Source organism: Falco cherrug, chromosome 14 (genome assembly GCF_023634085.1).
Source record: "Falco cherrug isolate bFalChe1 chromosome 14, bFalChe1.pri, whole genome shotgun sequence".
In the NCBI taxonomy this organism is placed as follows: domain Eukaryota; kingdom Metazoa; phylum Chordata; class Aves; order Falconiformes; family Falconidae; genus Falco; species Falco cherrug.
In genome coordinates, this window is record NC_073710.1 from 8,156,419 (window position 1) to 8,180,228 (window position 23,810).

The 23,810-nt window shown below is 38.4% G+C and overlaps 1 protein-coding gene across 4 annotated transcripts; it reads left to right on the plus strand.

Moving 5' to 3' along the window:
- Window positions 1-1,643: 1,643 nt before the first annotated feature.
- N4BP1 (NEDD4 binding protein 1) lies at window positions 1,644-23,208 on the plus strand. Of its 4 annotated transcripts, none has more exons than XM_055726764.1 (7): window positions 1,667-1,926; window positions 4,933-6,695; window positions 13,846-13,976; window positions 14,426-14,522; window positions 16,308-16,415; window positions 17,951-18,058; window positions 20,113-23,208. In XM_055726764.1, the coding sequence occupies exons 1-7, from the start codon at window positions 1,708-1,710 to the stop codon at window positions 20,447-20,449; spliced, it is 2,763 nt and encodes a 920-aa protein (XP_055582739.1). In that variant the 5' UTR covers window positions 1,667-1,707; the 3' UTR covers window positions 20,450-23,208. The 4 variants fall into 4 exon arrangements, with proteins under 4 accessions (XP_055582738.1, XP_055582739.1, XP_055582737.1 ...); XM_055726762.1 differs by having other exon boundaries at window positions 1,669-2,058; XM_055726765.1 differs by lacking the exon at window positions 1,667-1,926 and adding an exon at window positions 2,106-2,329.
- The last annotated feature ends 602 nt before the right edge of the window (window positions 23,209-23,810 follow it).

The following is a 23,810-nucleotide window of genomic DNA, read 5'->3' on the forward strand; positions in this document are numbered from 1 at the left end:
CAGTTTCAGACCATTATAATGCTGTAAATGACCTTTGAATACAGATTTGTAGAGAATACATATAAAATTATAAAGGTAGTAATAAATTCAGCACTGAGACCAAGTTTTATAACATACAGTATGGCAAAATAGACCACAAGAAAATATACACAGCATGAACCATTCCAAACGGCTGTGTTGACATGGTAGGCAAAAAAAAAAAAAAAAAAAAGTATTTTTTCCCAGATTTTTAATGATACTTTGTATCCCGAATTTCTGGTAATTTCGTTTTTATTATAAAGTTCCTTGCTTAACAATTTAATTTGCAATTAGTGACTACAATGCAACCGTGGCTGCAGTGACTATGTTTTAACAGCTGATGGCACCAATCACCTCAAGAAATTGCTTAAGTGTTAAGTTACATTCTTATCTGTGAATATGTAGACTGATGGGAAAGCAAAATACAAATGTCTAAATAACAAAAATAGAAAAATTTTATCTTCAGGAAAGTACAGGATCTTTCTCCATTATGACACCAGCGTCAAAACCCTGTCCTGTTTAGAATGCACATATGTGTGTAAACACTGTGTGTGTGTGTGTTTGTGTACACAGATGTCACGGACAAAATTTATATTGGACTCAAAAATATAACACTTCAAATTCAGATAGGAAAACGTATATAGCTATACCTGGATGTAAACATTTGGTGTGATTTTCTGATGTACTAAGAGCTGCAAACTCTTGTTTAGTTATAAAGTTCCTGAACAGGGATACAAGTGCCTTTATAAAAATGGTATTTTGTATTCATCCTTTCCTGGTGTAACATATAAGTATATTAAAAGAGACTATGTGCATTTAGATACAGAACCATAAAATATTTTTACTCTTTGAAGAGATTATATTTAATGAACAACTACTAAAAAACCTAACTTCTCAGTGATGCTAAAGAAATGGACAAAACAAGTGGGAATCAAGTCTAGGGCAAACTTGGAAGATATTTACATGGGTCCGAGATGGGAAGAGATGGAAGAGACCAAGATATTTACTTTGTACAACAGTTGGGTAGCATTGCCAGCTGTAGGCATTCAAAAGCCTAGTGAAGTCCTAGAGCTACTTTTTAAGAATTAATCTTATCCTTCACGACTCTTTGGTTTTGGTGGTTTTGGTTGTTGGTTTAAGTAAAACATGTGCCCCCTTTGTTTTCTGAGCTACCAGAGCTAAGGATTTGGGGATGGGGGCTATACTTCTGTCCCCTGCAACCCTGAGGTAAAAAACTTACGTTTCTTTTAAAACGAAATCCAGGACGATACCAGAACATTACTATGCCAACGGTATCTTAAAACCAAAGTGCTGGGGCTGTGGAACCGTGAAGGAAGAAGGCTTCCCCCCGGGCGGGAGGCGTCCGCCGCCTGAGGGGAGAGGCTGCGCTGGGGGCGCTGCGCGGAGAGGGCTGCGCCGCGCGCTAACGGCCGCGGGCGGTGCGCGGGCCGCTGTGAGGAGCCGCCCGCCTCTCCTCAGGGCAGCGGGGAGACGGCCGCGGGCACCCGCCAGCCTACAGCGGGAGCGGCGAGCCGGAGCGAGGAAATGAGGCTCTGGGCTCTCCCCCGAGCGGCCCGCCCCGTGACAAAACGGGAAGCAGCGCAGCCGAGGGAGGAGCGCTTCCCGCGACCTTGCTAACGATGGCTCCGCGGCTGTGCAGCGGCACTGCCCGCCTCCTGGCGCGGGTCGATGACGTCAGCAGACTGTGGTTGGGAGCCCGGGGATTCCCCGTGTTGTTGTCCCGGGGCCCGGTGCGATGGGCGGCCGGAGCGTGGGGCGGCGCTGATGGCGGCTCGCTGGGCTGCCCGCGGCTCCCAGCCGGAGCGGGGGGTGGACGAGTTCACCGTCCCTGCGGAAAAGAGCCGCCTCCTGGAGGGGAGCCGAGGCCGTATCGAAAGCTTGTTTGAGGTGCGGCTGGCCGTGCTGAGGGCGCAGGGGGACTGGCGGTCCGCGATCCGGCCGCCGGGCCAGCCGCTGCCCGCCGCCTCCAGGATCTGGGTGCAGCTGGCGGGCGGCGGGAAGGCCGTGCGCAGCGCCAAGGTACGGGGGGGCGGGGGCCGGGCGGGAAGTTGTGCCTCGGCGGCCTCGGTCGCCCGGAGGAGGGTCGAGGCCGTGCCTGCGTACGGAGGCCCCCCGGCCGGGGCAGGGCTGGGGGCCGTTGCGTGCAGGAAGGAGGAAGAAAGGGTGGGGAGAAAGGCTGCGCTCCGCGGGGAAACCGAAATGGTCCCGCCTTGGCCACGGGTGCGTTCAGGTGCCAGGGTGTCTGCCGTAGTGTCGACGCAAGCGTAGAGAATAAAGGGAAACAATTCAGGTGAGAAGCCGGCACTGCGGAGCGCAGCGCGTTGCGGTCGCCCCGCTGGAGCGTTCCCGGCTGCGGGAGGGGCTTTAACGCCTGCGGGAGCGGGCCGGGGTCTGGCCTACAGCGCCGTTGAGGTGTATCGCTCTCCGTTTGCTCCCCAAAGTCAAGAAATTCTTCGGGGTTGCCTGCGTGTTGCCGCGCCCCACAGTTGCTTTGCAGACGTGACTTGCCTCTGTGGCGTTTAGCGGCCTGCTAGCGAAGCTGTCGCAAACAGCCGCGCAGAGCCAGCGTTTCCTTCGCGTGAAAGTTGGCAGATCCAGACTGCTTCGCGGGTCTGTGGCTGGAGCAGGTTAAGTTGGCTCTTTCACCCAGCACTAAACGCGTTAAAAGAGAGCTGGTTGTGCTGCTGGCTGTGCCAGTGGTTGCTGTGAAAGGATCTTGACAGGACTGTTTTGTTAAATCTCCTGTATAGCTAACCTTTGGAGAGGCTCAGCAGCAGTGATGAAATGGGCATTACGTGAGTAATGAGTGGACCTGGCAGCTCTAGCTGTGTGAGTCATGTGCTGAGCACTGGCTGGGCCGAGGGTGGCTTTCCACACCAACATCTTGATAAGTGGGCGTTTGTGTCTGTTTGTTTAAATACACGTATTTAGCAAGGGTCCTTAGAATGTGTTTTGTAACTCGGCTTGGCAGTCCGCTTTCAAAAGCCTGATTCCTCAACGATGTACTGCATAAAACTCAGAAGGAAAATACTATTAGTGTTGAGGGGGTTGAATTATCTGACTCTGACATTGACTCTGGCGAATTTGCTTGTATCCTTGGGCTCAGAGACTCTAGAAACTGTTAGAAGTAGTATAAACAGCTACTCTCCAGGCAGCTGCAGTGCAGCTTCCCCCCCCCGAAAATTAAAGCCTGAAACAAACAGCACAAGATTTCCATTTTCCAATTCATGCATTTCCTAATGACATAGAAAGTTTGCTTCCTGTTCCAAATAACTTAAAGGGTATGGGAGACTTGACTTCCCTTATGTGTAAAGCAGTTTTCAACCCTATCTGGAGGGATTATTGACTAGAAAGTACAAACAATTGCATGTCTTTACTGTCTCCCTTCAAAAAGTTTAGTGATAGCACTTTGTGTTTTAATTCACCAGTTACATGCAATGTATTAATTCTTCAGTGCTGCTTAGTAAATGTAAAAAAAAAAAAAAAGGGAGTTCCCTGATATTGAGTATTATTTTTTCTGATGTCCTGTTGCTCTGCAACAGCAGTTATGTGATGACTAAGGCATGAAAAGTAATCCTATGGATTTTGTTGCAGAAGCAGTTTTGTGCTAATATAGTCTTGAAGCAGTCTGCCTTGGTATCTGTGGTGACGTAACTCAAGAGGTGATAGGAAGTGGTGTTAACGTTATTCATTACCTCGTATTGGTTTTCAATTCCATTAAGAGAGAAGTTTAATTTCTGACAGTAAAGATGGATAATAAAACTTGTTATGCTTGGGAGTCTGCATATGCAAGGACTGCTGCTTAGAAACTGGTTTCACTATGTCACAGAATTTTAAGCACAGAAAGACACAGTTCGGGGAAGAATAATGCTACCTGAAAGAAGAAATAGTATACTATATTGGCAGAGTTCTGAACTCTTGACACATTAAAAAAAGGTAGTATAGTGAATTTACCTATAGTAACTCCTAGGTGGCAGAAATACAATGGGATTACTTTTTTTTTTTTTAAATCTGTTAAAAACCTGAACTTCTGGAACCCAACTATCTGGAGCCTGGAGTTTTCTCAGCCATTTGTCATTATAATCTTTTTCAAAATACTGGGTTTCAAAGCTTCGTGTGGAAAGTTGGCTTGCTGTTGAGCCTTTTGGGTGTGATTTTTTTTTTTTTGGTGTCAAATACCCATTATAAGTAGGTGCTCTGGCAGTAGTAGTTTTAAAATAAAAATGTTTTGTTTGGTTAGTAAGGGATTCTATCAGAGCTGAGTAGTTTTGTCATTTGTTTTTAGCATATTTTTTTTTCCATACAGTCTCTTAATGGATACTGCTGTGTCTACTAGTTATATTGTGCCATGCCACAGGATCGGTGTCCCTGATTCATCAGTATAGAATAAGTAACACATCAGAACAACTTAAAATTACAGGATAGCTAGTGCTGTGATGAGCCTTTGGAAATTTTCTTTAGAAACTGTTTTTAGAAGCTCAGTTTTATGGACTAGGTAGAATTCTCTAGTGCAAGGCATTTGTTCATGAAGCATATGGTCTCTGACCAAGGAATGGGTGTGGGAAAATAAATCTCCTTTTACTTGTCTTTTAAACTGTTTGAGCTACAACTTAAATACTCTGTTACTATCAGTTTCAAGTAATTTTTTTTTTTATAAATGGTAGGGTATAAAAGTTAGCTTTCTATGAGATCTAATTAAAGTCACTTCAAATGTTTGTATTTTATATCTTTTATCCAGTTTACTGGCAGTATTTACTTTCTTACATTTCTAACACTAAGTTGGCTTTAATTTCTAATGTGCTTGTCCATTACTGATTTAACCAACATAACTGACCTAACTTAATATGTTAGCTTTTCACAAGTATTCACTTTGATGTCTTTTTCTCCTTCTAGGAGTATATTAAGGGACTTTGTGAACCTGAGCTAGAAGAAAAGGAGTACTACCCAAAGGACATGCACTGCATCTTTGTTGGTGCACAGAGCCTGTTTCTCAACAGTCTTATTCAGGATACCTGTGCAGATATAATGGTGCTGGAAATAGGATTGCTCAGTATTAAGGGGGTGACAGAAGCTGTTGTTATGGCTCAAAGTCATGTTCAGCAGTTTGTGAAGCTTTTTGAGAATAATGAAAGCTTATTAAGTGACAACGAATCAGAGATTAAAAAGCAATTCAGACAATTTGTGGAATCACATGCAGATAAGTATACAATGGATTTACTGATTTTGCCTAGCTCACTAAAAAGAGAACTCCTAATTCTCACACAAACTGAATGTTGTGAAGTGGAGAGTGAGATCATAGATCTTACAGGTTCTGAAAGCCCAACAGAGTTTTTACAGAATGAAGCCTCCAAGGTAATCGCTACAAACGGAGATGGAAGAGCAGGTAGTGAGGAAGCAAGAAACAGTGCTGGGACACCTGTAACTGAGCTTACAAAGCAAATGGACACTGTGTTTTCTGATGCTCCTGAAACAGGTTTTAGTCCCATAAATGTTATGCCTCTGTCAGAGGCAGTGGTGCCTAAAGAAAGGCAGTCATGTAAAAGAAGATCTTCGCACGATGAGGAAAGACTCCCTAAAAAGCCGTTCTCTTTGGAAAATGATCAGGAAGTGAAACCTGCCTCACACAGTAATCCTTCAGACAGCAAGGCAATTACTGATCTGTTTTCAGATAGCTACAGTGAATCAGATGATCCTAGTTATTGCCTTAAAGAAGCTGGTGATACCAGTGAGGAAATGGAATATACGATTCTTGTGAACTTTTTCAGAACAATGGGATATTCCCAAAATATTGTAGAAAAAGTTATTGGTATCCTGGGACAATCTGTGGAACCATTAACATTGCTAGAAGAAATTGAAAAGGAAAATATAAAATTTCAAAAAGAACATGAGCAGTCATCTCAAAAGCCTAGAACTATCAATCCTCCTTTAGGGAGTAATGCAAATAATTCACAAAAGCTAGAAGACAAAGGCATTTCTAGCAATAGAAGTCCACTTAAATCGAGTCATACTTCAAATGAAACAAAAAATGAACATCACAAAATAAGAGATTCACCAAGCATACAAGTCAACGCAGAAGGTAAAACGCATATGTTAGTACGCAAACCTGCTTCTCCTTCCAATAAAAATTCAACTGTATGCTATAAACAAAGAGGCATTTATTGTCCTGATAAGAATCACAGTTCAAGGTTGGGTGATGTAGAAACTGATGGTGTAAATTCTGGCGTTACACAAGCTCTAAAAGACGCTAATTTTGTAGCCAGAGGGAGCTCAGATGTGCAGCATTCCTCAACTAAGACTAAAACTGCAGTTCAGCAAAAATCTGCAGGGCCCTCAATTGTACAGAATAGTCATCCTGTTTTTGAGGACCAATTTGGACACTGCAGCTCTTCTCCAGTGAGATTTCAGAACCAACGCCTTTCCCAAACCTCAGATTCTGAAAATCTTACCCCAGACCATGTATTGTCTACACAAATACATCCTTCAGATTCTGATAGAGAGACAGTGGGACCACGCAGACATCATTCTGATCCTTCAATTACTGGAGTCCAAAGATTTTTGGATTCTCTGAAAAAGCCATACAAACTGGAGTTGAAAAATGAACCTGGGAATCCATATTTAAAACATATCATTATTGATGGAAGCAATGTTGCAATTTCGTAAGTATTGTTCTTTTCATCTCTCCATTAAAAGCTCAATGAACTTTCAGATTAAATAGGGACTAAGAGGTTGCTGTGGCATGTGTAAAGTTTTTGCTAGTTAGTTTTTTGGTGTCCAGCAGTCCATGTACACAGTAAGATCTTTCAGCTACTGTTAATGGCTGCATTGGTGAGTTTTGGTAAGGCTTGATAATGAAAAATTAGATGAGATTGACATTGGCCATTTCAATTTCCAGTGCCTAGCAATTTTGGTAGTTTTTACTATCCATTTAGTGACAGCATGCATTTTTATGACTGACTTGTTTGGAGTTACTATTCTTTGTTAAGAATCTGTGCATAGAAGGAAATTCAGAAGTTTTTAGCAAGTGTGCTCTGTGACAAATCTAGCTAGAACAGTGTGGTTGTGTGATATTCTATCATGAAACAATACTTGTAGAATTTACTTCTGGTTTAAAAAGATTACATAGTCTGAAGTTGAACAAATGCAGTAAGTGGTTAAAATAGAATAAGGAAAATCCTTGATTTTTGACTTAAATGCAATACTCTGGAAAATACTTTCTGTAAAGCTTTCTAAGACTTAGCTTTCCTGCTGTAGTAGAAATTTACGGATTTGTGAAAATGGGTAGCTTACATTTATGTAGGCCAAATACTAAAGTAATTTGAAAAAAACAGAATAGGGAAAGGAAACTAAAACTAGATACATATTAGAGGTATAAGAGATCCTTTTTGATAACAAGATATTTCAAAATGAAAAGTGAATTAATTCTACAGCATTTCTTACTAGGCAATGGTCAGATTTGAAGTCTGATTTGTCCCATTTCAGAGCAACGTACTTTGAATTATCAGTGCTCCAGCCTGATGTAATATTTCAGTGAGCTCTGCTCTGTTGCAAAGAATTTTATGCATGAAACTGAACTTGCTTTGCACACATCAACGAAGTTGAGTTACCATCACTTAAGCGTTTTGGTTTTTTACTTTTGCTCTTAATTTCTTATAATTTTAAAGTGAAGGTTCTAATATAGTAGGAACATATTTGTCCTTTAACAAATTTACATTACACGTTATGCTTGGGGTCCTGTTACTTTCTGCAGACATAGGCATGCAACAAAAATATTCCATCCTTCTCCTTAAAACTTGCAGAACTGTGTGTATGTGTGCACACACCTTGTCTTCCTGATACCTGAAAGAATGAATGTAAATGATAGTAGACATTTATAGGGCTGTTTGGATAATTTTGATGGGTTGACAAGGCACCATGCAAACAAACCCTATGGAATGGGCACAGTTAATACTGAAAAGATCAAGAAAACTCTTTCATTGACGATGATGCAGGGATTTTCCATTATTACACATATTTTCTAATTCCTCTTACTTTTTTTTCTCACTGTTTCTATTTGTAGATGACTTTGGAGAGCATTGCCAAGTACAATTTTCTTTTTTTTTATTATTTTTTTAAGTTTGTTATCACTAACTGGAATAGGAAAAATCAGTTAGAATTATATCTCTTTAAAATGTTGTGCTTCACTTGGTTCATTTAACATTTGGCTCATCAAAACTATCCTTGAATTGGTTGCTGTTCTGTAGTCAGGAAGAGACTTGGATTTCTTTCTATACAAAGTAATTTTGGCAAGCACACGTGTCAGAAGGTTTTGTTGATGTTTGCTATGGGTTCACACATGTCAGAAGGTTTTGTTGATGTTTGCTATGGGTTCACACATGTCAGAAGGTTTTGTTGATGTTTGCTATGGGGTTTTTTGTAGTTTTGGAATGTAAAAGTGAGTAATGACAAATGCAAGATCTCCTCCTCTTAAGGAGGATATCCCCTCTTAATGAGGAAGTGGTAGTTTTTAAAGAACAAACTGACTGTTCTCCTGCTTGGCTTATCAATCTAACAATAAATAATAGTAAACTTACTACAAGAACTTGCTAGTGAAGATTTTTTTTGGTGCATTCAGAGTTCCCCTGCTGAATGTGCATGAGCCCTTCTAAGTATAGAAATTAGTTTTCATTCTGAAACCATGCTGCCAGAACCAAAATGGAGTACATTTAGCGAAACGATAGTAATTCTGATAAAGATCATCTGTATCCCCAGACAAAGCGGGGAAAAGATTAGGCTATTTAAGTGTTTCTTAAACACTTAAGCTATTTTAAAATACAGATTTTAGTATTCCTGAAGAGCCTCATATCAGCTATATTAGCTTGTGTTTAGTTGTAGCTAATTCCTGAATATGATGTTTTTTTGAAGAATAGGCCAGAGTACTACCAGTGATCCAATGAATTCTGTAGGATGCTCTTAGGCTGAGAAAAACATGTATGACTAGTTAAGATACGTGTCATATGCCATGTACTTCCAGCTATTAGATGAGAGAGGCCTCCCAAAAGAATGGGCCTAAAGGCTGTTTAGGGGAAGGAAATAAACTTTTCCAGGGAAAAAATTACAATGTTATGTGCCGTAATAAAATCATGTCAAGTGTGTCTTAAAACGAATTTAATGTTTCAGACAGTTGACAGCTGGTAGTTTCCTGGAAGTAACTATGTAAACACAGATCTGCCTGTGCATGTACACACAGTTGTGTTAATGGGGGGGAAATGGATGCATGCTTCTAGTTTCAGATACTGTTCTTTTGTGGTTGTGAAAGATCTACTTTAGGTCCTAAACATTTCCTCAAAATCCATGGAATAGCAAAACTTCCTCAACTGTTAGGGATAATAAATACTTATAATTTCCTTTTCTCTGTAATATGTATGAACTTTGCTTAAGAACAGGAATGACAAATTATGTTGTTACTGTTGTGGAGTGCTAGTAGAATTATTAATATTACTTTAGCAAATTAGGGAATCATTCTTCACTTCTTCTCTTTATGTGCAATCCTAGCCTTATGTTTTCAGTTTTGATACCTTGGTATTTGCTGATAACTTACATAAACTACCAGATGACATCTTGAAATTCCTAGATGTATAGTTCATTCAGAAATATTTCTGCTGATGTCTTAAACTTAATTCATATAATAATATATCTCACTTCACCTGGTTTATTGACAGGCCTCTTATGTATTTGCACATGTTCCTGCTAGATTGCTGTTTTTCCCCATTCAGAGCAAAACATACATTTTTAAAAGATTATTAGCTTCAAATGCAGTTTAAGGACCAAGAATGTAGTAATACAGAAATGTTTGCGATTAGTCCAGAAAGTCTCTATAGCACAGAGGAGGAGTCAAAAGTAAATCTAAGTAACAACTTCTATTTATGAGCAGGAATGTTGGAAGATTTCTTAATGTGTAACCTTACCTACCAAGAGATTATTAATTAAAGAAGGTGATGATCATTCTCATAACTTGGTTTCCCCAGGTTAAAGAGCCCAGAGCTAGTTCCTTATGACTGGCAGCAGTAAAACTTTCCAGGTCAATCACTGGAGAATAACAGATTAATGTTTTCTGTTATTTTATAGTCTTAACTTTAAAGGGGAAGCCTGACATGATCAGTAACTCTTGACATTCCTTTAATTCAAGTATGGTGTTTGATTATAGTAAATAGTTTTTAAAGCAGACATTTCCTCATTGTTCAGACTGTTAACTTAGAAAATAGTGATGTAGAAGTGCAAGTCACGATTGAGTCATAAGGTACCTTGAACTTTTAAAAATAATTTCCCAAGTGTGTATTAGTGGAAGAGAAATGCAGATTGATGGGATCATGTAGAAAATAACAGATACACCACATCCTCTTTGTCTATGTTTTTTTTTTTTAACAGGAAGATATTTTTTTTCATCTGCGTTTTTCCTCTGTGGGGTTTTATGTCTTTGTTTTGTTGTTTTTGGTTTTTTTTAAGAGCAACCAAATACGTCTGAAACCAGTTAATTAAAAGATAGTGAATAAACATCTCATTTTTCGGATGGCTGCAAGACTACTGTAGGCAGAGGTCTCCCAGCCTTTTTTGATTGAGCACCCTATCAGTAAAAAAAAGTCTTTGAGCATGCACCCCCAATATATGTATATTTATCAAGTATATATGTGCATTACTGAAGTCCTAATATATCTTCCATGCACCCCAATGGATTGTCTTGTGCACCAGCTGGGATGCACACAACCCACATTAGAGTAGGGCATAGTAGCTGGGTACCATTGACATACAGTCCCCAAATATGGCTATATAACAGCTGCTACTCAACTAAATGACAACTCTGCTTGTGAAAAGCAAAGCACAGAGAACTGCCTCAAAATAGCAGAACATCAAGTTATTTAAATGTCCTACTAAATAGTCAGTGCGTGGGAGCCTGGGTTTTTTGGTTGTTTTTTTTTAGTGTAGGTGTTCTGCAGCTTCCTTCTGGCTAAATAAAGCCTTGTTATTTTGTTCCATCTTAGAAAGTGAAGAATAGTTTTCAGCATTGGTTTGTTTTCAGTTTTACTTCTCGGTACCTTGAGGTTATGGGCATCTGCTTCCAGGCCTGTGTTGGTTTTTTTTGGCTGTTGGGGGTTTTTTTGACCCCTGAGTGTCATGTGTTTTGGAGGAATATTAATGTATTGACCACATGCTTAACTATGGCTGAATGGGCTTCTGAATCACTACTTGCCTTGTTAAGTCTGGAAGATTGCAAGAAGCTGAAGGTTTTTTCCTCTTGACATGTGCAGCGTAGTAAAAATGGTACATTGATCTTACTAATGCTAGCTGTACTTCCAATGTGCTTGTGGAATGAGAGAAACCCAGAGTTTACTCTAGCTGCTAGCAGGTATTTTTAAAAATTGCCTGTTTGTGTGCTGAAAACAGCCCTTTTGGGGCAGACTGAAATATCCAGATAGTTGTCAGGTAATTTTAAATTATTTTTAAAAAATGTGCAAGAAACTCAGTATGAAAGAATAATTGGATGGCATTAGACCTTGCTAGAACTGTTTGTAAATAATGGTACATAATTTCCTTAATTTAATTACAAAACCAAAGGGAAAATGTTACATGTCCCAGACAGCAACCTGCTGTTTGCGATCATGTCTTGTTTAACTTAAGAAATACCTTTGTAGGGTTTTACAGTTTTTTAAAGAATGGGGACAGCCAAAACCAGTATTACAATGGCAATTGGAGAACAGATGCAGTCTTTAAGATGGATGCTTGAGAAGACCACCTTGCTGTGCTACTTTGCTGTCCCTCAGATGTTTACGTAGGTCCAAGAAAGCATTTCATATTTCTGTGTATCTAGCAGTGACATATTTGTTCATATTATAGCTCACCTTAATTCTACATCTTATTTGATAAAGATATTGCTTCTATTTGCATGCTTCCCCCCCCTCCCCCCAAAGTCGCTACAGAGCTGGAGGTTTTGACCATGCAGGACAAATCAAAAGGTGCTGTTCTAGGCCTTAAAATACTTAAATAACAGAGTACTCTGTGTAGTTCAGCAGGTTTAAAGTTCTAAAACAGGAGAGCAGACAAGTAACAAAGTCATAATTTTCAACAGGAACATGGAGACCTTGACTTCTCTTGAAGTCCAGTTGAGAGCCATGAATACAGTGGAAGTATTTAATGGATTTTTCCAGTTCATTGAATAGGATACCTAACTTAAAGTGGGGGGATGAGAACTGCATTTGACTTTTATGACCTAGAAGGTTTAGGAGGGATAACTCTTCTGTGACAGTTGCATTCCTTTATTTGACTGCTCTTGACATTGAAAATACTTAATTTTATTAGGGCAAGTGTGGCATAGGATATTTTTTTTTCCTCCAGAAACTTTAATAAGTCAAATTTTTTTGCCATTTATAGTTCAGATGTAGCTTACTCATTTTTCTGCTCTTCTACGTATCTCAATTTCATAGAACCTTAATAGCTTTTATATTTTGATGCATTTATTTTAAAATGAGTTTACAGAATTGGAAAAGGATTCATGAATGCTACTAAAGGCTGAGTTTCACTGGAAACTGTTTCCATGGAGATGTTTTAAAGAGCTCTGTTCAGAAGATTTCCTGATAGGTTAAACTAGGGGTTTAAAGATAAGATTCCATTCAAAACTAATAAGGCTTACTATTAGGCTTATGATATACAATTGCACATTTAACTAGGAGAGTGGTTTAAAATATGAATACCGCTTGGTCACTATATTGTTATGAGAAGCACTTTGGAGTGACTTAACATCAACTCAGAACATAGAATATGTACTACTTTGTAAGGCATGCTTTGTCTATTGATGCTGTCTGTTCTGAATCAGTGTGTCTTTTTTTAACCAAGTATATCTTTGTTTTGTCTAAGTGTAGCTTATGTAGCACCTTATGTAACGTGCTAATAGGTGCTTTTTAGGAATTTGTTTGAGCGGTATTTTTTTATTGCCTTCTGTGCTTTATGTTAAGATTCTTCTTCCATTATTCTCCTGAAGCTCAGTTCCCAGAATCTGGTTAGACAGTTAATTGCTAAAGGAGGGCTTCCTGCCGTGTCTTAAACGGGCATATAGGATCATTTGGATAATTCAGATTGGGATGGACCTCACAAGGTTATAAACTCCAATTTCTGTATCACCCATATTAGGCTGTTGCTAATTTTTCTGGAAAGTCACTTAAGTGACTGAGTTAGAAAAACAGGTAATGAACATAACTATATTTTTAAATGGACGGGGGGAAAAGTTTACTACTGTAATAGTGTTTTGAAAATCTTTCTCGAAAGCAGTTTCATTATTTTACTTGAAAACAGTAGTTCAGGTTGTTGAAATTAAGGAAAAAGAGGCCCTAATATCTTAGATCATCAGAGAACTTCTCAGATGTAATCCTTAGGACCCAGTTGAACTACAGGTGTTCCATTTTTGTAGTAGGGCTATATTTGGAACTACCACAATATTGGATTATGATCATTTTAATCTATAATAAATATTTTGGGAAATGTCACTATTGGCCTCTTTTTAAAGCTAAACCCACTCCTCATTACCCAGATATTGTTGGGCCCGTAAAACTGAGAGGGAGCTATAAAGCTGCAAAGTAATGTTTCTATTCTCTTATTTTGCTGAAAATCTCTTTCCATTTATAAGGTTCTTTACCTGCAACATCCATCCACCTTTTCTTTTGGTGAGGCTGTATATGTAACTTCCAGCTTCACTTTGCAAGGTTTTGTTCAGTTTTCTGTATATTGGAAGTAGTAAAACTCTAGTGAATTTAATCTCCCTTCTCATTCTTTCACCCCCAGTCATGGTCTAAGGAAATTCTTCTCCTGTCGAGGAATTGCAATAGCTGTTGACTACTTTTGGAAACGTGGCCATAGAAATATTACTGTATTTGTTCCACAGTGGAGAACAAGACGTGATCCTTCCACTACAGGTGAGGGAAATAGTTTCCTAATGTTTGCTTTATTAAACTACATTGTAACTATTTCTTTGGGTACTTCTGGGAAGAGTGAATGGTGCAGGAATACTTCATAAGACGTGAAGCAGGAAGAGTCTGGCTGCTCAGCATGAGTAATTGGGTTTCAACATACAGTAGTCTGAGACACCTGGAAATGCTGTTTAGGCTAACTGACGTGCTCTAAGTGGAGGCCTTTTTGTTTGGTTTGCGTTTTGTTTGCTCTTTAATTCCCAGTTTCAACCTTTTCCTCCCTGTTTTTGTAATATTAGTAATTCGTCAACTATCAATATGTCATTTCTTTAGATTAATAAGTACAAAAGTAGCCAATTTTCTCTGCTAATTATCTCTCACACTAACTGTCAAGTCTATAAATAGCCTAGAAGAAAGCTTTTGTTTTTAAGAACAGTTGTTTCATGTTTTAACAGAGCAGGATTTCTTAACGCAGCTCCAAGATGTTGGAATATTGTCTTTAACCCCTGCAAGGATGGTTTTAGGAACAAGAATTGCTTCTCATGACGACAGGTACAGAATATACATAGTTTTAAAGTCCTTTTAAACATCTGAATAACGGTTGTAAAAAAGCTTAATACTTCATGAGTGGTTGTATTAGCTAGTTCTTCAGTCTGTCTAAAACTGAGCTCTACATCTGTTATTTTAGTGTCCTAAGAAACTTTTATATATGTAACTCTTTAATAATATTATACATACTCTTTTCAGAAATTCCTGGGAAATGGCAAATTTTCCTGGCAATTTTAATAAAGCAGTTTTGTAAAACAATCCATTTCAAATGTCATCACTTGCGTTGAGGAAGAAATTAGTCTCCTAGTAATATTTTTATGCTTTCCTTATCATCAGTCTATCCCTGAATTGTCTTTTATGTTTGGAGAGCACTAGCATAAATCAGCTAATGATCAGGTACTATTTTCTTCTAGTTTTATTTTCTTGGTGCCATTGTGGTGTACAGACAGATGTGTATTTGGAGCAATGTATTTGTAACAATACGTGGGCTAGTCAATTTCTAAGTTAATTAGAGCACCTAAGTTCAACTTCAAAATGTGGGGATCATATTTCAGTGAACAAGACAACAGTAAGGTTTAGGGTTTTTTTTTGTGGGGGGTTGAGGGGTTCTTTGCCAGATTTACAGTCTTGAAACACAGTAAAAAGTACATGCTGCTTAAGTTTGGTTTTTTTTTTTTTTTTTCTACAACCAGCTTTCCTAATTCTGCATGGATGAGTATATTGGCAGCTTTGAATTTGTTTTGCAGCTAGCTACAGTTGCCTGGATTTTGGTTTCTTCCTTCCTACAAATAATCATTCATACTTTTATTTTTCTAACAAAATTGTTGAGGTTTTGCATCATGGGCATGCCTGGTTTTGTTAGATTGCACAGTCACGTACCTGATTGCAAAACTTGATACATATAATAGACAAATTAAGTGCAGTCTATATATCCTCCTTGTTAAGATACAGTAACTGTAATCTCTTAAATAATAATGTTGTAGCAAGAAAAATGTACAAGGCAGCCAAGTTGGAGCTGCTTACACACTAATGGTTTGTATACAGCAAGCATTTCATATAAAATGCTGTGTAGGTGCAGTATTTACAGTTGAGGTTACTGTGGAAATGAATGTTGTGCTAACATATTTGCACTTTCTTCGGAAGCGTACGCTTGTCTTTACAAGGACACTATCCATTATCTCTTTGCTAAAGTAGTTTCAAATGGCAAAACGCCTGTTTTCCAACAGGTAAAAAAAAAAAAAAACAAACAAGCCAGCCATGGGATTTTCTTGATAAATAAGTAGTTAACTTTTGTCATCATTTATTTAACAACAAAATGGTAGCAGCACTCTTTGTTAAAAAGTGTTGACAGAACAAACAACTAACATGCATAACACTATCTCACAGAACATGGACATTAATGCTAAGCAAAAAAGTATAGGGAAATAAGTTTGTGTTGACATGTGAACTGAATACTGTGCTCTTTTAGTAAAGCAAACTACTTACCTCTACGGTTATTTAGAGTCTGGTAATCTCCTGGGGTTTGGGTTTTTTTTTTGCCTGTTTATTTTTTTAATGGGGAAAAAAGCTTCCCATGAAGACTCTGCTGCACTAAATAAATGCATGCTACCTAAAACATTGCTTAAAGTTTATATGGTGGGTCAAAATAGAATAATTTCCTGGTAATCAGAGTGCTTGTTTTCATGTAAATAGGTTACTCTTAGACAGTGAAATATTTAGTTTTCTAGATCTTTGGACAATTTTCAGCAAAGCAGACTGTCTTAACAGTCTTTTAAATGAATTTTACAGGTTTTTGTTACACCTTGCTGATAAAACTGGAGGTGTTATTGTGACTAATGATAACTTCAGAGAATTTGTGACAGAATCACTTGCCTGGAGAGACATTATTCAAAAAAGGTAATTACTCAGTTTCTGTGAAAGCTTAAAAGAATGTCTGTCCTTACAGTCGGTGGCACCATCTTCTTGTGGGATTTTTTTATCTTTAATTAATCTGTCATGCAATTTGGGTAGAACCCAACCCGAAGTACTGGCTGTGTTTCCCCACTTGATTGATGTCCTTGTAATTATGTGTTGAATAGTCATGTCCCTGTTATTCATGTATTCACTAATGTATGTCTATCAATTGCTCACATAAATAGGAGCTTGGTGTAGCCGCCAAGCTTTGTCACTACTGAAGCTGGGTGTTAGATCCTGTTAGTATGAGCTTTGTGGTTCTTTCTCACAGTCTTCCTTCTTTTACCTTTCATTTCTTCAAGGAGACATAATAGCTGATGCAGACATATAGTGTTACTTTTAAGGCTTCAGAATCAATCACTCTTTACTGTAGTACAACAAATCAGCATATGAAATAATGAACACTTGCAGCATATCCCAGTAGCCATTTCCCTGCAATTACTGAGTGTCCTTCAGGTTTAGATGAGTTCTCTTAGCTATCAAATATCCCTGCTTCAGTTTGTGAGTTCTCTGTGAATTACAGTTTTTGCTGTGCAACTGGGGTTTTTTTTGTTTGGCTTGGGTTTTTTCCCCTCCAGTTAAATCAGGTCATTTTACTATTAAGATATGATCTTCTGTTGCCCAAATTTCCCGCTAATCCCTTGGAGTCTCCCTGACACCTTCTGAAGGTACATCTGCTGCAGTGACTGGGGTCGGTATAAGTCTAAATAAATAAATAACTGAAAACTGTCCCGGGTTCTCAGGTATAGCTGGGAGAGCATGGAATTGATGTTGGCTAATCATGTGGGTATTTATGCTATCTCTTGAGTGAATTCTACCCGAGACAGGTTCTGTTCTACAGAAAATTAGCAGGAATACTTAGCATGTCATTCTCAGTCTGTGGGGTTTTAAGAGCTTGTGTTAACGTCTGCTATTAGTTTTAATTCTGGGGAAATTCCACTGTACCAAATTCTCTCCTTGCAGACAAATTTTGGTTAAACTGGGTTCCTTCAATGCAGATTTCCCCATCCCAAAATGATTCCAGAAAAAAGCTTCTTTGTCTTAACTGTAAACAGCTAATGCTATGTTTACTAGTTGTGTGGCTTTCTGGTAACATATGCATTTTAGCTACATGGTTGAAGATCCTTACAAGGAAGAGGAGTTTGGACAACCAGAAAATCTTCTCTAATCACCTAGAAATTTCCGCTGTGGTCTCATTGCAAAAATTTGCAGTCATCCAACACTTGCTATTTTAAAAAACCACCAAAACCACCTCGGTGTTCTGCAGCATAATGAGAATGGTTCACAGAAGTTCCCATTAAATTATTTTGGCAGTGAGTGCTGGTTGTATCTAAAATGGACTACTAGTTAAGCTTCAGCAAGTCCTGATGTGGTTTGAAGTGTTTGCTTTAAGGCAACTTGCCTTGTGCTACAGAGGTGAAGGGCAGTGAGGCTGTAATACATTGCTGTTAAATAATATTGAAAGAACTGTCTTGCAGGTTGCTGCAGTACACTTTTGCTGGTGACATATTTATGGTTCCTGATGATCCTTTGGGAAGAAATGGGCCTAGATTAGATGACTTCCTTCGGAGTGAAGGCTGTTCTAGGTATAAGCACTGTTTTCACTTCTGTTTTGAGACAGTTATGATTTTACATTTGAAATAAACTGGGTTTGATTCACTTGAACACCTCTTTATAGTAAAGGTACAGTGAAACTAAGCAAGAACACTGTAGGATGTAGTAGCTTAACAAAAACATTTTTTTCTTGTTACTTCAGTCTGTTCAGAAACTGTTGGTGACATTTGCATCTAACCAGGATCTCTCAGAACTAAGATAAGAATGACAATAATTTCCTTTGAGATCTGGTTGTCATGGCTTTCATGCAAATGTGGACCAAACTGTTTTAACATTACACAAAGCTGCCAGTGATTTGGGTATATGGTAGCCTGGTATCCTGTTAATTACAGTGACATTATTTCAAACACCTTGGTCGATTGCTTACTCATTCAGAGTGGGACAATAGGTGCTACAAGAGAAACCCTCTAAAGTGGCATTCTTTGTCACAGGAGAGGCATTTCACTTCACACTTGAGGGTACTGTAAATAAAACGTTTTTTGAGAGGCATTGTTATTTTAAACGCATTTGTATTTGATTCTTAATTTTAAATTATTAATAATCATATATTGTTACTTTTAAATCCTTGTACTTTTAAAATGTGCATATATTCAAAGTATGAATTTATTTTGTACTAACTACCAAGACTTGAGAATGGGTTTGCCCTTCTGTATAAGAAAACAAGCTGCTCTTTTCTTTCACCAGCTTAGACATTATAAATGCTAATGATAGTGAGGAGTATTGAGAGAGCTTTTAGAAACAAGTGCTTAAAAAATCAGCAATACGAAAGGCAAGCTGTACTCAAGGATTAATACAAAGAATAAACAGGAATCTCTGCTATTGGAAACAATTGAGGAAAGTGAGACCTGTATACCTGTAAGTCACAGGTTGATTTGAAAATAGGCATGTAATAGTGACGTGAAAAAAGCGAGTGCAGTTCTAGAACTCCAGTAGGAAAGGCGAAGTATTCAAGCTCTAATATAAAACCCTTACTGGATGTCACTTGGAACACTGTGGTTTAGCTGCCTGCATCTGAGAGAAATAAAGTGAAAACAGAGTGTGTTCTGAGAGCTGACTGTGATGATTGCAGAAATGGAAAGGGATTCTTCTGAGAGGGCTTGGAACTGGAAGTAGGCTTTGGTTTTTGCAGGGGGTGTGATGGGGTTTTCAAAGAAAGAGAAAAGGTGCCAGCAGAAAGAGTTAATCTTGTTCCTTCCCTGAGACTTTTCTACTTGAGTTAAATGATGCAGAAAGTATAAATGGCACTAAGAATAACATTAGAAACTGGAAGGATCTCGAGCAATTAGAGTGCCTTTCCATGTTGAGTAATGGGAGGTGTTATAACTTTTAAAATAGACCTCTGTAATTGTCTCACCATGGTGGTAGGAAACTAGACTGTAACATGAGTTGCAGTTCACAATTCTGTGGTGTGTGAAGTAGGCCCTAAATTCTGTGGTGCTGGTAATTTAGAGTAGCAGCAGGTCCTCAAAGTCTGAGATAAAATCTCAGTAATTAAGGAAGAATATTCAGATCCTGGAATTGCTGAAAAGCTTCGTATCTCCATTAAGGACATCATATGAGGGAAACAAGGCTTTGATCTGTATGTGAGCAAGCTCAGTCATGAGCCAAAGTAGGTGAGGAACAGTCTTGTAAAGCTTCTGAAAGCACCTTCGGTCGGTCTGTCAGTATTTTCACGTTCTGAGTTGGTGTACTTGTGTTCAGGGTACCTTTTTATCCATTTAGCTCAATAGTACTGATGTTAAAACTTCCATAAAATAAGCTTTGACTGTTCTGTATTCTGTCAAGGAAAGTACTTGCAACGCATTGGAAATAGTCATAGATGATGTTAATGTCCTTAATTTTGCCAGATTCAAACACTATTTTGTTTCACTCTGGAAAAAATGCTTACCATTTGATTCTGATCAGTAACTAGCTGAGCAGCAGTGAAGTATAGGAGTTACACACATTTTTCTATTTTGTGTTTGACAGAGACAGCTAGCATTTCCTTTACCTTAATTTAATAAATTTTTTCTATTTTGTTCCATAGAGATTTTTGGTCAGCACAAAACGCTTTACAGAGAAGCGGACAACATTATTCTGAGACATCCTTCTCCGTACCAGTCCTCAAACCAACTAGTAGCAGTCAACAGTCTAAAAACAGAGTACTTGATGATCACTCATCAACGTGGCTTCCACTGGAAACAAACACACAGGCTTGCCTAGCAGGGCCACCACAGAGATCTGCCTCAGAAACAGTACAGCTAAGAGAAGCTCTGATAAAAATTTTTCCTGACTATGAGCAAAGACAGAAGATTGATAAAATACTAGCTGATCATCCATTCATGAGAGATCTTAATGCACTGTCTGCCATGGTGCTTGACTGAATATTATACAGGGATTTTGATATCGCAACTGATCTGACTAACTTGGAGTATCAATGTGAAGAAGAATGTTGCTCTTCTATGTTACTTTGTGAATATTCGAAACCTAATTTTATTTGTATAAACAGATACTTTTTGTGTGTTCTGTTGCTAGTAGATGCCATTTTTTAGTAAATTAAAAACTGCTGCTACTACACATTCGTAGTAATATTTTCTATGAAAAAACCAAATCTTATACTTCACTTGAATTGCTTATTAAAGCAATGGCAGTTCTAAAGAACTGTTATCACTTTAAATATGTGTGTTAGCACTTTTTAAAAAATCCTTTCCTTAAGAGGGAAACATCTTGTCAAAGTGACTGTTACAGCTTCAGATATATTTTCCAGATGCATGTGTAACATAAGCCATGCACCTGTCAGGTACCATTGTTGGTGTTTTATCTAGAGCATAGGTTTTCTAAGAATATCTATACTCTACTAGTACCTCCTTCACTTACAAACTTTGCAGTATTTTTCTATGGAAGTAAAACAGACCCTTTTAATATTTTCAGATATGAAGACTTCTACGTAGTGTATATGTGAACCTGCTTTCCTTAAACCTGCGTCGTGGATTTTGGAAATAGGCTATGCTCCTGTGGGTCTATGGAAAGCAGCTTGAAGATCACTGTATGGGAGCACTGGATGTTTGTTGTATTGTTGAAGTACTGTCACAAGGTGGCATTATGCATCTGCTGGATTGTAAAGAGGAAGGTTTCTGATATTCTGAAGTGCTTATTCTTATATAAAGATAGATTAAATGCAAGACAGATAACTGAGAGTGTTATGGATAAAATTGTATATGAACAACTTATGGATACTAATCAGCATTCTGATATTATGAGCAGCTATACCCTTTGTATAAATGGGTAAAATCTTAGTGTCCATTGAATGAAAACCAAGAAAATCCATTTGCCTGGTCATCCAGGCTGAGAGATACTAGACTAGAGTAGTTAAGAGAGGGAAGGTTTCAATTAGAAAGTAAATTCAGAACTCTCCTCAATAGAAGGTATTTCTAATGCTTTAAAAGATCTGATACCAACATTGGTTTCTAAGTTGGAAATTCTTTTGACCATCAATACTCTTTTCAGAATAATTTAGTTTCTTTAACAATCTGCGCTATTACCTGGGTGTATTTGCCCTGCCTGTTCTAAATCTGAATGTTGTGATAAGCTATTAATAGAATGTGATGCTGTTTATATAGTAAATGGCATGCTGTCTTGTGCAGAGCTAATACACTGCAGTTAACATTAAATCTGTTCTGCGTTCTATACCAAAAGTGAGATGGAAAAAAGGAACAATCTATCAAAGCTGACCAGTAGTACCACTTTCAAGAACAGGAGCAAAATGAAGATTACTACGTGCCTATGTCTCTGTACATGATTAAGTCTGTTATGCCTTCCTTTCAACCAATTCCTTGTGCTAACTGTTCACATTGGTTAAATCAAATTAGATTGTAAAGAAAACGTGGGCTACAGAGCCCATGTTAAATCTCTGACATACTGAACCTTGCCCTAAAGCATAAATATAGTGGCTTTCTCTCCAGTTCCCTGAGTTCTGAAATCATGCTTTACTTAGATGCGGAAGAGCTGCAATATACTGAGGAAATGAGGGTGTTGAAAGTCTGTCGTCTTGCATGGCCCCTTCGCATATGTTGTGAAGTCAGAAACAAAACAAAAGGCAAAGACAGGAGCAAACTGAAAGATGATTGCAGCAAAAGAAAATAGTATTAGAAACTGGTTTTACAGCATCTCAAAAATACAAGTGAGGATGAAGAAAGGTTTTTGATGTGTTTCTAGTAGTCTGTGTTCCAAACAGATGAATCTTAATTCTTTTTTTGGGCAATTCATTGGTCAAATGGGCAAAGTCATTCTGACCAGCGCATTGTCCAAGAAACAGTGCTTACCTACTAAGTGGTATGTGATTACTGCGTTCTGTCCCCATAAAAACTAGGCAGGTTCCTAAAGTCACTGATGGGAGTTGGTATCATTTTAATAAGTAGTAAGGGAATGAACTATGACTAGTAAAGGGCTTTGCCTTAACAGGGATAGGATCCCAAGGAGCACAGTGGTGGTAAATTGGATAGTTCTGCTTAGTCCTACATTTGAGTGAGATACAGGAACTGTGGCTCAGCTTCTTAATTCCCAAATAAGCTCTTCTAGAGGCAATCAGGAGAATCAAGGAAATGGGCCAAAAGTGATACAAACTGTTCCATGTCTCCTTTGCATATTAGTATACTCAGAACTGAAGCCCAACTGTGCAGGTAAAGAAGTGCAGATAAAGAAATACGGTTTTGTTTTCATTTGTTACAAGGAAGGAAAAAGGTAATAATTGAAGTATGATACCATACAGGCAGAAAACAGACACAGCAGAAAAGTACCATGTTGATTACTGTCTAGTGTGGGAAGACATGGTAAAGTATGTAAACTCTTCACTAGCTAGCAGTGGATTAGGGAACTATATTAATGCTAGTAAATGCTGATGTGCCATTCGCTTCTGTGTTAAATGTCTAATTTGAAAGGAATTAAAGAGGAATGTGGCATCAGGTGTTCATAGTAGTAGCTGATTCCTTTTGCATGACACAAAAAAAACTAGCTGGGAATAGTAGCCGTCCAAACTGTAATCTTACCACTTTTTCCAGACAGAGGACAGACTTGACAAATTCATTGATTTTGATGGCAGAAGTTTATTGCTGGACATTAAAGCTGAAATTCATGTGCAATGATATCAAGTGCGGCCAAAGATTCTTTGTTTTCTATTTTTCGTTTTTTAGGTTCCATTGTCTCTTCAGCTTTGAGTTTTAAATGCTGCATCTCTTTTAACTGGGAAAATGACAAACAACCAGTATGGTCTGAATTTTCCTTGAGGGAAATGGGTGGAGCTGTTGCAATGCTTTGCCATATGGTGGAGGAACACCCAGGGTGACATGTCAACTGCACTTAGAACAAAACCATCGGTGTCTTTAAGTTTTGTTTTCACTTGCTCTTAGTTCCCTGTTAACCTACTTACTGTTCATAAAATCCATAAACTGCCTCTTTCAGTGCACAACAGAACGAGGATTGCATGAAACACAGCAACCCGGAAAGCTTTCTTGCACCCAACAGAACAAGTGGAGTTGGAGATTTATTTAATGGCAAAGAAAATACACTTTTTTTATACAAGGAAGTTGGCCTGTGATTCTCCTTCATCAACTGTACAAGGTGCTTAGGTGGAATGAGCAGAAGAAAAGGTCAAGTCTGAGTCCAAACGTAACCAGAATGTTCCTAATCCCTAGAATAAACTAATTTTCTGTGACATGGTATATACTGCTAATACAACTTTCAGTTTCT

Coding starts and splice junctions, on each gene's coding strand:
- N4BP1 (XM_055726762.1), top strand. CDS start 1,708: ATGACGTCAGCAGACTGTGGTTGGGAGCCCGGGGATTCCCCGTGTTGT. Junction 13,977..14,425: donor ACGTGATCCTTCCACTACAG/GTGAGGGAAATA, acceptor ATGTTTTAACAG/AGCAGGATTTCTTAACGCAG. Junction 18,059..20,112: donor CGGAGTGAAGGCTGTTCTAG/GTATAAGCACTG, acceptor TTTGTTCCATAG/AGATTTTTGGTCAGCACAAA.